Consider the following 14,391-nt stretch of genomic DNA (forward strand, 5'->3'; position numbering starts at 1 on the left):
AGCTATATATCTGCTGTGTCAACTGTCCGTTACCTATTTTGAAAAATGCATTGTAACTTAGGCGGTTTGTTTATAAAAAAAGTTGCATATTCATTGATCCAGTAAATTTCCATGTACATTCGATCTGTGCAAACTGGGCAAAAACAAATGCTATTTGGGTTATTTACTCAATTTTTCTGAATGAATGTTCTTTTATTATAGGCAATGGTAAAATACTGCATTGTGGCCACTAGATGGAGCTGGAGAGCATAGAAAATACATAGGTCTTAGCATGGTTACATTTGTTTGCTAATGCCCTCTAGAATAGTTACACTGGGGTCACGTTGATAAAGGAAAATAGACTGTTCACTTTGCAAGGGAAGTTGCACTATGTAAAGAAATTTTCCCTAGTAACTTAATGAATGAAGTGAAGTTCGTCTGACATTACTGGCCTGTCTATTCAACTCCTCCAATCGGAGAACGCATTGCATTCATTCAGAAAAGGCAAAGCATTCTCTGAATAGTGCCCAAGCTGACCAGCCACTCTCCTATGTCCACAATGCACCAGGCTGGCTGGGGCCCAGAAGCAAGTGGAGATCACTGGAGTAGCAGTGTTTTCTAGCTGTCAGGGGCATCAGCCACGTATGGTGTATTCAAGGGTTCTTCTGAAAGTTTCCACACGGTATTTTAACTCTATTAACTATACAAAAGTGCGGAAATGTTTTGAAAATCCCTCGTACGTAGTTACACTGGTCCAAGATGGACCAATGTAGCTATATAAAAATATACCATGCCTAGAATTCTTCTTTAAGATATGGAATCAAGAAAATATGAGGTCTCTAGAATATAAAGCTTTACAAATAAAAAGAAAAAAAATGCACACATATTTTCAGTTATTGGATAGGTCTACTGGGTTTGAAATGGAAAAACACAAGGTGCTATTAAGAGTACTTTTCTACACAAAACAAGTCTTTTTTTAAGTCTATACATTTTAAAAGCTGAGACTATGGCCAGGGATTATACAGACCAGTAAGTGGAATTATGAGCCAGATTCATAGGGAAGAAGGTTCTTTGTTCCATACATTAATAACTTCCTTGCCTCTGTGGCTACTCTGCAAATATTGAAACTGGTATAATTTGAGAATGCAAAAAGGAGGAATAAATAAAAAGGTCTCCTCTGAGTGTAGTTTGTTCCGTAGGCTAAAGCAGCACCTGTTTGTCAAAGTGACATTTCCCCGGCATCAGCAGCAGGTTAGAGACGCAGCAAGACTTATATCCCTGTTCTGCTTCTAATCAGGCTCCAAACCGCCATCAAAGGCAACCTGCACTATATCTTCCTGCCCTAATTAAATGCTTGCCTGGAGGATGCCCACTCCTTACAGGCTATATAGTGCAAACATAATATTTAATCTCAGAATATCCTCTGTTTCCTGATCTCTCAACTTTAAAAACATCAACATGAATGTAAAAAGCATGAAATTTCAGACTGACATGACTCGGCAGAACATTGTACTTACTGGGCTTGATTTAGTGAGCAGGGCATGAACGCTTTGCAAAGTAAATGTTTACATGTAGTTTATAAGAAGTCATGTTCACTTTGAATGTATGATCATGGTCAACCAAGGAAAAAAAACCACATGATGCACAAGATGGGATGACTGAAAAGAACAAAGTTTCCTCTTATTTACTAAGCTAGGGAATCATTTACTTTGCCAAGTAAACATTAATTTTGCTAAATGAACAGCCTCTGCTCTTTTAGTATATTAATCCCATAGACATAAACAGAGTATGACTATTCCACATTCAATTCATTGTATTACTTGCAGAAATTTTTAAAAATTACAAATTTGATATTAACTAAACATATTTTATTTTTAGGCCAAACAATTTAGTCTATAAAACAAATGGCAAGTTATAATAAATCAAAAGGTGGATTTTCCCTCATATAAGTGAATCCTAGTATTTTTTGTGGGTTTTTTTTTAAATAAAACACAACTTAACTTTTGGTAAAGTTGTCCTTTGGTGCTTTTTGCTGCAGAAGCCAAATTTTTATTCTTTGCACTCATTAATACATTAATTAAAATTAATACATTAAAATGTGCATTCTAGAACATTTCTACATGGCCTGCCACCTGAAAACAGACTCCCAGCCGCTATAGCAGACTTTTAACTAAACATTTTTTACCTTCCTGCAAGGAAATCACTAAGGTAAAAAATGTTTAGGCTTTGGGACCATTTTAACCTCCCTGGCGCTATGATTATGTCAGGAAATTTGTACCAAAAGCGGTACCATTTTTTTGCATGGAAATTTGGTGTTATGTATTTTAGGCCTGCAATTCTTAGTAATTACTTACTTAATAAATACTCATAAAAAATAATAATATAATAATAATAAATTTAATTCAATAATATAATCAAACCAAAAACACTGAAATTTTAAATATAGCTCCAAGTTCGCACATCACTGAGCAAAGTCGCAAAATCATTTTCAGTGTCTGATGACGAATTTCCCCCATGAATCATTATCACTTAATTCTGCAAGTAGTTCTGATTTACTATCGCTGTTCTCTAGCCGGTCTAAAACCGATTTTGACCTAAAGGGACGCTTTTTGGACGCCGTGGACTTTTCTAAGTTTCCAGGCAGAAAGAACAGTCAAAATGCAGGCAGGGCACAGGACAAAGCAGTAGGGACAAAATGTATGTGAAATGCTTTGATACAGGAATGTTTTGCTATGAAATAATCGTTTTTAAAAAAATGTCATTTTTTTTTAAATTTTCAAATTTGCTGCCGTCAAATTTGTTGACGTCACTGGGACCGGAAAACGGAAGCCAGATGCCGGCATCGGCTGGAGGAGATGGCAGGGGATGCTGCAGGGGACGCATCGCGGGAGCGAAGGACAAGGTAAGCGCTGTAGGGAATCCCTGTGCAACGCCGCATGGTAAGCCCAAGTGTAGCTTGGGGTTACCGCTTTTGGTACTGAAACTTTACCTCGAGCTACACTCGGGAATACCGCCAGGGAGGTTAAAGTGTTACTAAAGTCAAATTTTTACAAAATTAAAATAACAAACATGTTAAACTCACATGCTCTGTGCAGAAGTATTGCACAGAACAGCCTCAATCCTCTTCTCAGGTCCTACGCTGGTGATCTTTGTTCCTCCTCTTCTTAGTGTGTCCCCACAGCAAGCTGTTTGCTATGGAGGCACACAGTGCATGCTAGCTCCTGTGCTGTGTGTCTATGGAGCCGTGCTCCATAGGCACACAAATCGGGACTTAACCCCACCCCCACTTCCTCCTCACTGCTTTTGACTGCCAGTTGCCATTGGCTTCTGCTGCTGTTCCAGACCCTGTGTGAATAGGAAGAGAGGGGAGAAGAGATGCAGCCGTGCACAGCCCTGGATCTATTCTCCCCTCTCTTCCCCTTCACACAAGGTAGGGGGAAAACAGAGGAGTAGAAAACTTTTTTTTTACCATAATGCATTAGGATAAAAAACGTTTTTAGATTTAGTATCACTTTAAGGAAAAGTTGAGCTTATACTATGCTGTTCTCAAAGAAATGTAACAATTTGCAATGCATATGATGTTAAGCACATGAATCTAAAAGGTTGATAAAATATAAATAATATATACTAGAGACCCATATGTCACTATTATTTGTAGCCATCTGCTTATGTCTTTGATCTGAGCTATTTTAAAGCTATTAAAGTCAAACAGAAAAAGAAAACTAAAGCTCAAACAATAATTATGTGTGATGATTCTTATTCTAAGCAGCGGGCTGGAGGAAGGCGCATAGCACAGAAAATCGCAAAGCTTGAAAGTAATTCATATAATGAATACTACCATTACTTGTATTAACTACATACAGAAATTAAAATACAAAATGTTTCCCCTAAGTTGGCTTAGTTTGCCACTAGAGCATATAAAATGATGTGCGTGGCTATGCCCATTATCCTAAAATGAAAAAAAAAAGTCGGAGTATTAAGTCTTTTGGGGCTGAACTAGGCTTCCCGTGGGCTTCTGCACCTAAAATAATGTCTATGTTGTATAGAATCTGCAAATTAAGGGCATACCTGGAGCAGCAAGTGATATTTCAGGACCCTTTGCATAGGAACAACAAGAAGATCCCGCAGTGTGAATTTCCCGTTATTTGCTCTCTTCGAACATTCCTGTTTAGATGAAATATTATTATCATTAAATCGCTGCAGTCTCTGCTTTCAATGACACATTACAGAATTATTAAAAACCAGATGCAGGGTCCTGGAAATGTCATCTATAGTTAAGCAAAATAAGATTTTGTATGAAAACAAGTGCATCTGAAAATGTACATATAAATGCTTTCCTTTCACATTCATCACATCTGCAAGAATAATGGTGTGTGCTGTCATATCACTGCTCTGTAAGCTAGGTCATGCAATTGTGCAGATACATTGAACATAACGCTCTAGGCAAAGGGATGCAATAGCAATTAATGAAGAACAAGTCCTATTATATTAATTTGTATTATGAAACAATTATGGCATGTACTTGTGGCAAAATCTCTAATATAATCCTAAAAGAATATAATGTATATTTGCTTTCAAATAAGGAATCAGATTAATTTTTTTAATTTTGTTTTTAAAAATTCAATATGATTTGTGAAGAAGATACAGCTTGAAGTACTGAAAATCATTAATGAAGCAATAGTGACAGAACCTGTGCCATGAAATGGTCCCACAGTGAAGGACAGAGCTTCACAGAAGCACACTGTTGCTGTCTCTACAGCTGGTGGTGTGCTGCAGGGAAGATGGATGCTTGCCAGGGGATGGCTCTTCTATTAGCTGACACCACAGAGCACTACTTCTTCTACAAAGGCATCCATAAGGAGTTCACAGCAGGACAGAAGCTGGAGTTCTGTTAGCAACAGCTAAAAACCCTAAGGCAATGATTTTGGAATATAAAAATCTCAATATAAGCATGAATTAAACTCAGAACACTATTGATATTAATGCTGCCATGGCACTGATTTTAACTGGCAAAAAAACAAGATTGGTATGGATAATTAAACATCTGTAATGCACACCTAACAGGTTTCCAAACCACATCTGATCTGGCCATAATTTCCAGATAATGTATAATGATTTCTGTTATGTACAGAAGATAATATCTAAAGTAGAACTATGAGCAAAAAATCACATATATGATGCAGTCTCTTACTAGCATTAATACACAGTGGCTGTTTTTCCGAGTCTCCCTTGTATTATAAGTTTAATCACACAGCAGCACTGTCACTGTGGACAGGGTAGTCTTAGGTGGACATGTACAACCCCAAGTCCAATAAAGTTGGGCTGCTGAACAAAAACAGCATTCAACGATTTTTAAATCTCATAAACCCATATTTTATTCATGATAGAAAATAGAAAATGTGTAAACTGAGAAAATGTACCATTTTAAGAAAAGAATAAGGTAATTTGGACACTGATATTAGCAACATGTCTCAAAAACGGGACAGGGCAACAAAAAACTGGCAAAGTAAGTAGAACTAACAAGGAAGAGCTGGAAGAACATTTTGCAACTAATTAGGTTAATTAGAAACAGGTCAGTAACATGATTGGGTATAAAAAGAGCATTTTAGAGAATCAGAGGGATTGATTCACTACCGGTGAGAGCAAAATCTAGTGCAGCTGTGCATGGTAGCCTATCAGCTTCTAAATTCAGCTTGTTCAGTCAAGCTTTGACAATAAAACATGGAAGCTGATTGGTTTCTATGCAGAGCTGCACCAGATATTGCACTCTCCAGTTTTAATCAATCAACCACGCAATGTCTGGGCAGAAGTTCACCAATCTGCATCTGAAAACTGTCAATTTCAGAATAATGTTCCTCAATGTATAATTGCAAACACTTTAATATATCAACCTCTACAGTACATAATATCATAAGAAGATTCAGAGAATCTGGAGAAATCTCTGTGTGCAAGGGACAAGACCAAAGCGCAATACTGGATGCCTTACTTTTGACCCTCAAACGGTACTGCATTAAAAACAGGCATAATTCTGTGTTGGCATCACTGCATGGGCTCAGGAAAGCTTCCAAAATTCACTCTCTGTGGACACAGCTCGCTGTGCAAACCAAACAAGCAAGGTAAAGATCTATTATAAAAAGAAGGAGCCATATCTGAACATTATCCAGAAACACTGTCATCTTCTCTAGGTTAAAGCTGAATTAAAATGGTCTGTTGCAAAGTGTAAACCTGTTCTGTGGTCAGAAGAATCTAAATTTGACATTCTTTATGGCAACCATGGGTGCTGCGTCTTCCAGTCTAAAGAGGAGAGGGACCTTCTGCCTTTTTATCAGCGCTCAGTTCCAAAGCCTGCATCTCTCATGGTATGGGGGTGCATTAGTGTGTATGGAATGGGCAGCTTGCATATCTGAAAAGGTACCATCAATGCTGAAAGATATTTCAGGTTTTAGAGCTGCATATGCTCCCATCCAGACAACATCTTTTTCAGGGAAGGCCTTACATATTTCAACAGGACAATGCTAAACCACATAATGCAACTATCACAACAGCATGTCTTCATAGTAGAAGAGTCCAGATGCTTAACTGGCCTGCCTGCAGTCTAGGCCTTTCACTTTTGTTAACTATTACTCCACTGAAGTCACTTCCTTGATGCTTCACACTCTGCCACAGCTACTTAGCCCTGTATGGAAGACATCCAGAAAGCTAAACTGTATTATCAAAGGATAGGTGTTCTGAGGTGTTCAGAGGCCATGTTATAGTGAGTATGGTGAGATTCAAGTACAGACCAGCCATGTAAGAATGACAGTCAACAAGGCTGATGCAGTAACAGGTATAACTTAAATAGGTGGCTACATACCTCCAGTTTTAATCTGACGTCTTCTCTGGTTTTACATATGTTATCCAGGATAGATATGGCTGACTCCACCTGACTACAGTACTCTCCATAAATAAGAAGTCTGAGATGGGGGGAAAAAAAGTTTGTTATGCAAGGTGCTTCTTAATGTTACATTTCTAGAAAACAAAGTCTGCTCATACACAGACAGATATTCCATGAATCATCATAAATTCATGATAAAAAATTAAAGACTTGCCCGAACTTGTAGTAATGATTGAACTATAACAATGCATTTTGGTTCACACCCAGGTAACAGTAGAGATTATCTGCAAAGTTATTGCAGGCAATCTGTAAAGTGGAATTCCAGACAAAACCTATCCACTCATAAAAATGCTCCCTCTTAACACCTTTTTTGACTAACCTGTGTAACAAAGATCTGTATACTCACCTATTATCAGGTCACTCTGGTCTGGTCACATGATTCATATCTCCTATATAAGCCAGTGCGGCTGAAGGAGAGAGGAGGGAGCACTGACATTGGATGGGCCATTGGAGCCTATGGTTGACGTTACCACTCCCAGGCATTACCAGCCAATTTCTGGATGTTTCTCCTCTCCCATGAAGTCGGCCCTAGCTGACATAGGGAAGGTCACGTGACCGTACTGGACAGGCTTGAATAAAGGTAAGTACACAGATCTTTCTTACACAGGTTAGTCAGAATAGGTGTTAGGATGGGGGGGGGGAGATTTTTAAGAGTCGTTCGGTTTTGCCCAAATTCTACGTTAACCATCCAGGACACCAATTCACTGATTAGACTTCTTATAAATATTATAGGCTTTTTATGGAATACTATATTGTCAGTGCGTTTAAGCCCATTTTAATTTTATCTGAACTGAAATTAATTTTACAGTATTTTGTTTTTTCTTTTTGTGATCTATAGAATAACTTCTATTTAGAAAAAAAAATACTGCACTTCCTAGTATAATAGTAGACAGCTTTTTCTCCTTTTGGCCCCCACGACAAAACCTTAAGGCTTTGTTCACAACAATGCAGGTGTGATGGTGCGCACACATTTTATGCAATCTCCTGTGTTGCATTTAGAGCAGACCATTCAATCAATGGGCTGCACTACAAGCAAAAATCACACAAAAGAAGTGCATGACCCTTTGTTTTTTAAATTGCGCCGCACCAAAACACATGGTATAACATATGTTGAAGGCAAGATGCACTGGTTGCCATTAAGAATTCATGGCAATGTTGAGCACCTGCAAAACGGATGTGCGTTTTTGCGCACTGCGAGAATGCTTTCAATAGTGCACATATTCCCGCACAAATAATAAAACTAACTAATGGTCATTCCATAATGTTGCCCCCCAAATCTACTGCATAGACACCATATTTTCGATAACTTGGACTTAGGGGTAACAAGCTTATAAATGGCATTTATCTGGCTACTACAAGAGGTTTTTATGCCATTATAACCGATTTCAGCACAAGCCTGCTCCAGACTGTAAAGAAATGAGAATCTTCTTTGGGTGGCTGGCCAGCGTGACACCTAGCTTGAATGTGGTGGGCTAGGGTGACTTTAGTGTGGAACCCCTGGGCCTCTCAGGGAGATCCATATATGGCAGTCCACTTGGGGTGTTGATGGATGATGACAAACTGTTTTTATTTGGATACAGTGAATCTTGGTGTATTTGCATATGTCTTGGATGAATTCAATCTTACCATCCTCCTCTCTAATCTACCCCTGATGAAAGATATTTTTCTGAAACGCGTCGAGTATCCCAATGAAGAAGCTTTGAGAAAGCAGATGTCCAACAACACCAAGTCCTTGCTCTCAAACACAGTATTCAGCCATGATGATTTGTTTTTATAAATTTCTTTTATGTACATGATTTTATTACACTGTAATAAAGTATTTTTGGATTTGATCTCAGCCATTATCGTAGTTGCTTTTAAAGTCCCAAGTTACTCTTGGGGGATTTCCGATTTCTCTACACTATCAGCATGTTGACAAAGATTTAATGACTTTTGTGAGTGGATTTTCAAGAATAAATGGTAAAATGCCAAGATACATAACCAAAGATTCATATTATACTTACAAGAGTTGATTTACTAAAAACAAATAGGCCATTGCAAGGGAATCTTCTCCAGAGCTTAGTAAATGCAGGGCAATTTCACTTTGGAAAGAATACCCAATCATGTGCAATAATAAAAAATAAAAATAAAAAAAAACAGCATTGTTGCTTGCACAGGACTGGATGAAGTAAATTAACAGAGCTTCAATTCATTCATTAAGCTTTGGGGAAAAATTCCTTGCAAAGTGCAACTTCCCTTTCAAAATGAACAGTCTATTTGCCTTTAGTAAATCAATCCCACAAAACCTATGACCCAAGGTCACTGTGTTCAGAGAGACAAAAATAATGTCATTATAGTCAGTTAATGGGTCCATGCAGCATCTTAAAGTTGCCTAACTCATTTGCATTCATAATGTCCTGCAAGACTGACCACACAGTCTTTTATAGCTTCGTAAAGTTCATGATATTGAAAATGAGTCCAAACACCAAGGGCATTCAAGTAAGTGAAGTGATGAGACAGTTAGAAAGCAAAAAAGACATAAAAAGGAGATAGCAGCATCAGGGAGCAATATAGGCCCTTCAGACCTGTTGGTGGTGCATCTACTGTGACAGGGGCGGACTGACAACTCATGGTCCCTGGGCAATAGGGGATCATGGGGCCCCTGTGTCCTTGCCCAAAATCAAAAAAGCCTATGAAAAAGGTACCAGGGGCATCTCATGGGGCCCCCTACTGACCCCGGGCCCTCGGGCAGTGCCCAAGTTTCCAGATGGTCAGTCCACCCCTGTACTGTGACCCGTGTTGTTGCTGATGATGAAGATATTGCAGCTGATGAAATATTACCTCTCTTTATATGCCAGGAAGACCAAGTAGAGGTTTTGGCTATTTTTATGCGTAATCGAGTCACTGACTTCTAGCATGAGGCTTTTGTGCACTTTCACAAGTTCCTGTATGCCAAAAAGAAAAAGATGTGAGCACAAACAAACATTTTCAGAATATGAAAAACTTATCAAACTAGATAAAACAGCAAAAACAGCTCTGTGTAGGAAGAAAGTGTTTATAAACCTCAGACATAAAATATGAACAATCCTCCATAGTGTGTACTCATCTCATTCCAGAGAGCTAGGTGTGATTTCTGTCTGCTGCCCTGTTCCTCTAAATGAGCCATTTATGACAAGTTTTCCTAACACCAAGAGAAAAAAGGTAACAGGGGATGGACCTCCAACACACAGCCTGTGATTGACAGCCTCAGCTCTTTTCCTGTGAGCTGTGTGAAGGGGAGGGGTGGGGGGTCTCTTCCCTCCAATCAGCTCTTGGAGCTCTCCTCACTGAGCTCTGAAGTGTGTAAGTTCAGCTCTCCGCCCCTTGTTTTCTGGAAGCTCAGATAAGCTTTATAAACTCTGGACTTTGTATCAAGTGAGGCCAGTCACTTCACTTAGTATATGTAAGGGTTTACAACTACTTTAAGGGCTATATTTAAAAGGCTCAGTCCACTCAACACTAACATTTAAGTTATTTGTGAATTCTGGTGCACTGAATCACTGCTGATTTCTTATCTGAACTGGACTTAAGTAGTAAAACCACCTTTTCAGAGCTCACAACTCCAACCCTACAACTATGGAGTAGCTATGCCAGCACACTGAATGTGCATACACAACCCAATTGTATCTTTAGACTGGCGTTAAAGCTTTATGAATTGAGCCTTGTGTCTGTAAAGTTAGCCTTGGTCAGAACGCCAGGAAAACTGTGAATGACTCTATTACAATATATAAACTATAAAGTGACCAAATTAACATCCCAAAGGACTTGTAACTGTGTTCAGCCAATCTTGGGCTTTAGGTATATGTGAAATATATATATAGGTGCAGCGCTGAATTATAAAAACAACTAAAATAAAACATTAAAATCAAGCATAATGTATATGGTATGATACGTAATCCTTAGAATATACAAAGTACAATATATGATATCACCATACGGTGACCATAGTAAAATAAAATAAAATAAAAGCCCAATGAGCAAATGTGAACATGAGGATCCTGTGGGATCACAATTCTTGTGCGTGGATATTTGATATAGGAGGTGATGAATGATGTAACTCAATAAATAGAATGCGTACAAGTAGCTACTTGTGTTATTCTGAAGGAAACAGCTACTCCTTCAGAATAAAACAAGAAAAAACACAAATTGGCTAGACATCTGGTTTGAGGTGCATTCTGATTGATCAGTGTAAGGCTCTCTTCGTGAGTGCCACCCTCCGCAGTGCCTGCCCTAAAGGTGACCTCAGATGGTGTTGAATACCAAGGAATCCTAATGTGGTTATGACCGGACGGTGATACGGAATGTGACCAGACCAGAATACGGAGTATCAAATAATATTACATATGCACTTCTGGTGAGTGCGCATTCTATTTATTGAGTTACATCATTCATCACCTCCTGGATCAAATATCCACGCACAAGAATTGTGATCCCACAGGATCCTCATGTTCACATTTCCTCAGTGGACTTTTATTTTATTTTATTTTATTTTACTATGGTCACCGTATGGTGAAATCATATATTGTACTTTGTATGTTCTAAGGATGATGTATCATACCATATATATTATGCTTGATTTTAATGTTATATTTTAGTTGTTTTTATAATTCAGCACTGCACCTATATATATATTTCACATTGATCTTTGGAAGGTTCTTTTGGTTACCTTTTTTGGTGTTCTAGCAGTTTCATATTTTTCTATGTTTCTTTCTTTTTTTGGAAGCGCTCGCTAGACATTTCTTTTCTTGGGCTTTAGGTATGCCCACTAGACAGAATAGTCAGGTCAGTGGCCTCACGTTTACTTACTGCAATTAGGCTGCTTTCACACTGATCAGTTTTTGTTCAGTTAAAAAAAGTAGAAGAAAAATGCATGAAAAATATATCCGTTTAAATCCTATGAAACTCTTCACACTGGTCAGTAGCATTTTTAAAGGTCCTGCTTGGTGTATTTTTGGTGCTTGTTTTTTCAGTTAAAATAAAACACACCAAAGATGTACCAAAATTAATGGAAACCATATCAAATACCTGGCAAAAACACATCAAAAACGCATCTGTGGGAGGTGCTTTGTCCAGTTGCATGTACAGGGGGAAAACGCAACAAAATGCATCAAAAATACAACACACCACAACAAAAATGCGGCAAAAACACAGCACTGTGAAAGCAGCCTTAAGCAGTACAGTTTATTCAAAACAACCCAAGCCTGCCCTTCCTGGAAGCATGCATACTGTTGTATGGCATCATTGTGCAAAGCAGTACTGACTGGCTAGCTATCTATCATCCAGGCTCAATACTGCTGTGGGGCATACAGGAGGCAAATATAAACACAGTGTCAGAGAATTGTACAAGTTCTTAATAAAAATACAATAAATGATGTTTCAATGGATATGTAACTGAATTAAATGGTATTTTATATTAGACAGAAGCAGCTTTCAATTTTGTAATCGTTACTTATTCTTTCACATTGCCACAATACTGGAGCACTTTGCTATATTTCTACTGCTTCTCATCTAGGCCACTTACAGGGATATTAATAAATATTTGTTGCAGGTCTGTTGTAGGCAAGAATTTTTTCAATGGCTCCATGAAGAACTGCAAAAGGAAAGACAGACAATGAATGCAAAAAAAGCGACGTGTAAAAATTAATTCATTGTGATGAACACCAATGATTAATTATATAGAAGGTGAGAGGTTATTTTTGGTATCAAACATTTTACTGTTATCACACCACTAATTTTCTGGCATTCTACATACAGGGGTGTTTCTATCAGTGTGTTAACAGTATTTACACATTTAGAATTTGTAGTCAAAGAGCTTAGACCAGTAGGATTAACTGGAAAAGAAATGTCTATTTTTACCAGACATTTGCACTAATAAAATCTTTTATAACATAATTTCTTAGCCCAAAGAAAGTTGTAAGTGTACACGGTAATGGGGGGTAAGAAAAACCTAACTTAGAATACCTTTGATCCACTCTGCGTAAGGATAAGATGACCATTGAATGCTCACAGTGCTCACATGCTCACAACTTTACTAAGTAAAGGTTCTGATATTCTCTACAAAGATATTAATTGTCCACTGTTAAGTCATTAGACCAGAAAAGTAGTAGACTCAGTACCGGGACAAGGTCATCCAGTGCCCAGGATGAACATGGCAAACTGCACCCCTCCCTCCTTTCAGGATAGGGCTAGTAATGGTGTAAGGTTTTACCCCCCTTCCTGAGTGGGCCATTTTTTTGCGATACGGCACCGCGTTATTTTAACTGACAATTGAGCTGTCATGTAATGCTGCATCCAAATTCAATTTACGTCCTTTTTTTCCACAAATAGAGCTTTCTTTCATTGGTATTTGATCACCTGTGAGTTTTTTGGTTTTTGCGCTATAAACAAAAAAAACCCGACAATTTTTAGAAAAAAACAATATTTTTTACATTTGATATAAAACATGTCAAGTAAAAAAAATTTTTAAATGAAATTTCTTCATAAATTCAGGCCAAAATGCTTTCTGCTACATGTCTTTGCAAAAAAAAATCCCAATACGTGTAAATTAATTTGTTTGCGTGAAAGTTATAGCATTTACAAATGGGGGTATATATACTGGGATTTTTTTTTTAATTTTCTTTCTTACTAGTAATGGCCGCGATCAGCGACTTTTAGCGGGACTGCGGCGGGCATTCTGATGCTGGGGGGAACTGACTTGGTGTCACTGACATCCCCTGTGACACCAATACAGTGATCAGTGCTAATAAAAAGCGCTGTCACTGTACTAATGACACTGGGCAGGAAGGGGTTAACATGTGTGGCGATCAAAGATTTAACTGTGTGCTGTTTCACTGCTTGGGCTGTATGTGTGCTTCACTGTAAGCATACTGCTTTGTATGGCTCTGCTATACAGAGCCATACAAAGCAGTGTGCAGGAGCTGAAAGGAGAGAGATCTGTGTTGTTTATATAAAGGTCTCTACCCCGTCGAAGATACTCAGTGATCACCAGGTGCCGGTGAGTAATCACCAGGCAGGATCCGGTTATTGACAGCCAAGGCCGCGAATGGGCAAGGCGTGGGTAGGGCCCCCCTACCCGGATTCAGGAGAATCAGTGCTGAACTGGGATTGTGCAGGGAAGATAAAGAGACACGTGGCTAGAAGTGAGATAAGCTGGACAAAGAGTAAGTGACCATCGAAGCAGACTTTGAAGTGACCCAGGAAGGAGAACAAACTGGGGCAGAAGCGCAGCTCTGCAGGAGAGATAAGGCATTGTTAAAGTGGCCAGAATGGAGGAATAGGGGAAGTGATACTTTGTGCAGTAATATGAGGGAGAATGAAAGTTCCTCCTGTCAGGCAAGAGCAGCGGCAGAATCTCCAAGTGTGCCCTACCCTTCCCTTCAAATTTAGACAGCGCCCAAGGCAGGTGCTCCTTCCACCCCTCCCTTACCCCTCCCCTGAGTAGACTCTGTATTTTTTCTTGT

The 14,391-nt window shown here is 38.7% G+C and overlaps 1 protein-coding gene across 5 annotated transcripts in view; it reads right to left on the reverse strand.

The window, feature by feature from the left end:
* Positions 1-14,391, reverse strand: part of VAV3 (vav guanine nucleotide exchange factor 3) — a 308,707-nt gene that overhangs the window by 143,998 nt on the left and 150,318 nt on the right. For all 5 annotated transcript variants that reach the window (XM_089686619.1, XM_089686621.1, XM_089686620.1 and 2 more), the window contains 4 exons: positions 12,453-12,521; positions 9,734-9,837; positions 6,833-6,932; positions 4,048-4,143 (listed from right to left, as the gene is read on the reverse strand). In XM_089686619.1, coding sequence (XP_089542745.1) covers positions 4,048-4,143; positions 6,833-6,932; positions 9,734-9,837; positions 12,453-12,521 — 369 coding nt within the window. The remainder of the gene's footprint in view (positions 1-4,047; positions 4,144-6,832; positions 6,933-9,733; positions 9,838-12,452; positions 12,522-14,391) is intronic.

This window comes from Staurois parvus, unplaced genomic scaffold, assembly GCF_062004578.1.
Source record: "Staurois parvus isolate SC_StPar_1 unplaced genomic scaffold, SC_StPar_1.0 ptg000402l, whole genome shotgun sequence".
NCBI classification, from domain to species: Eukaryota; Metazoa; Chordata; class Amphibia; order Anura; family Ranidae; genus Staurois; species Staurois parvus.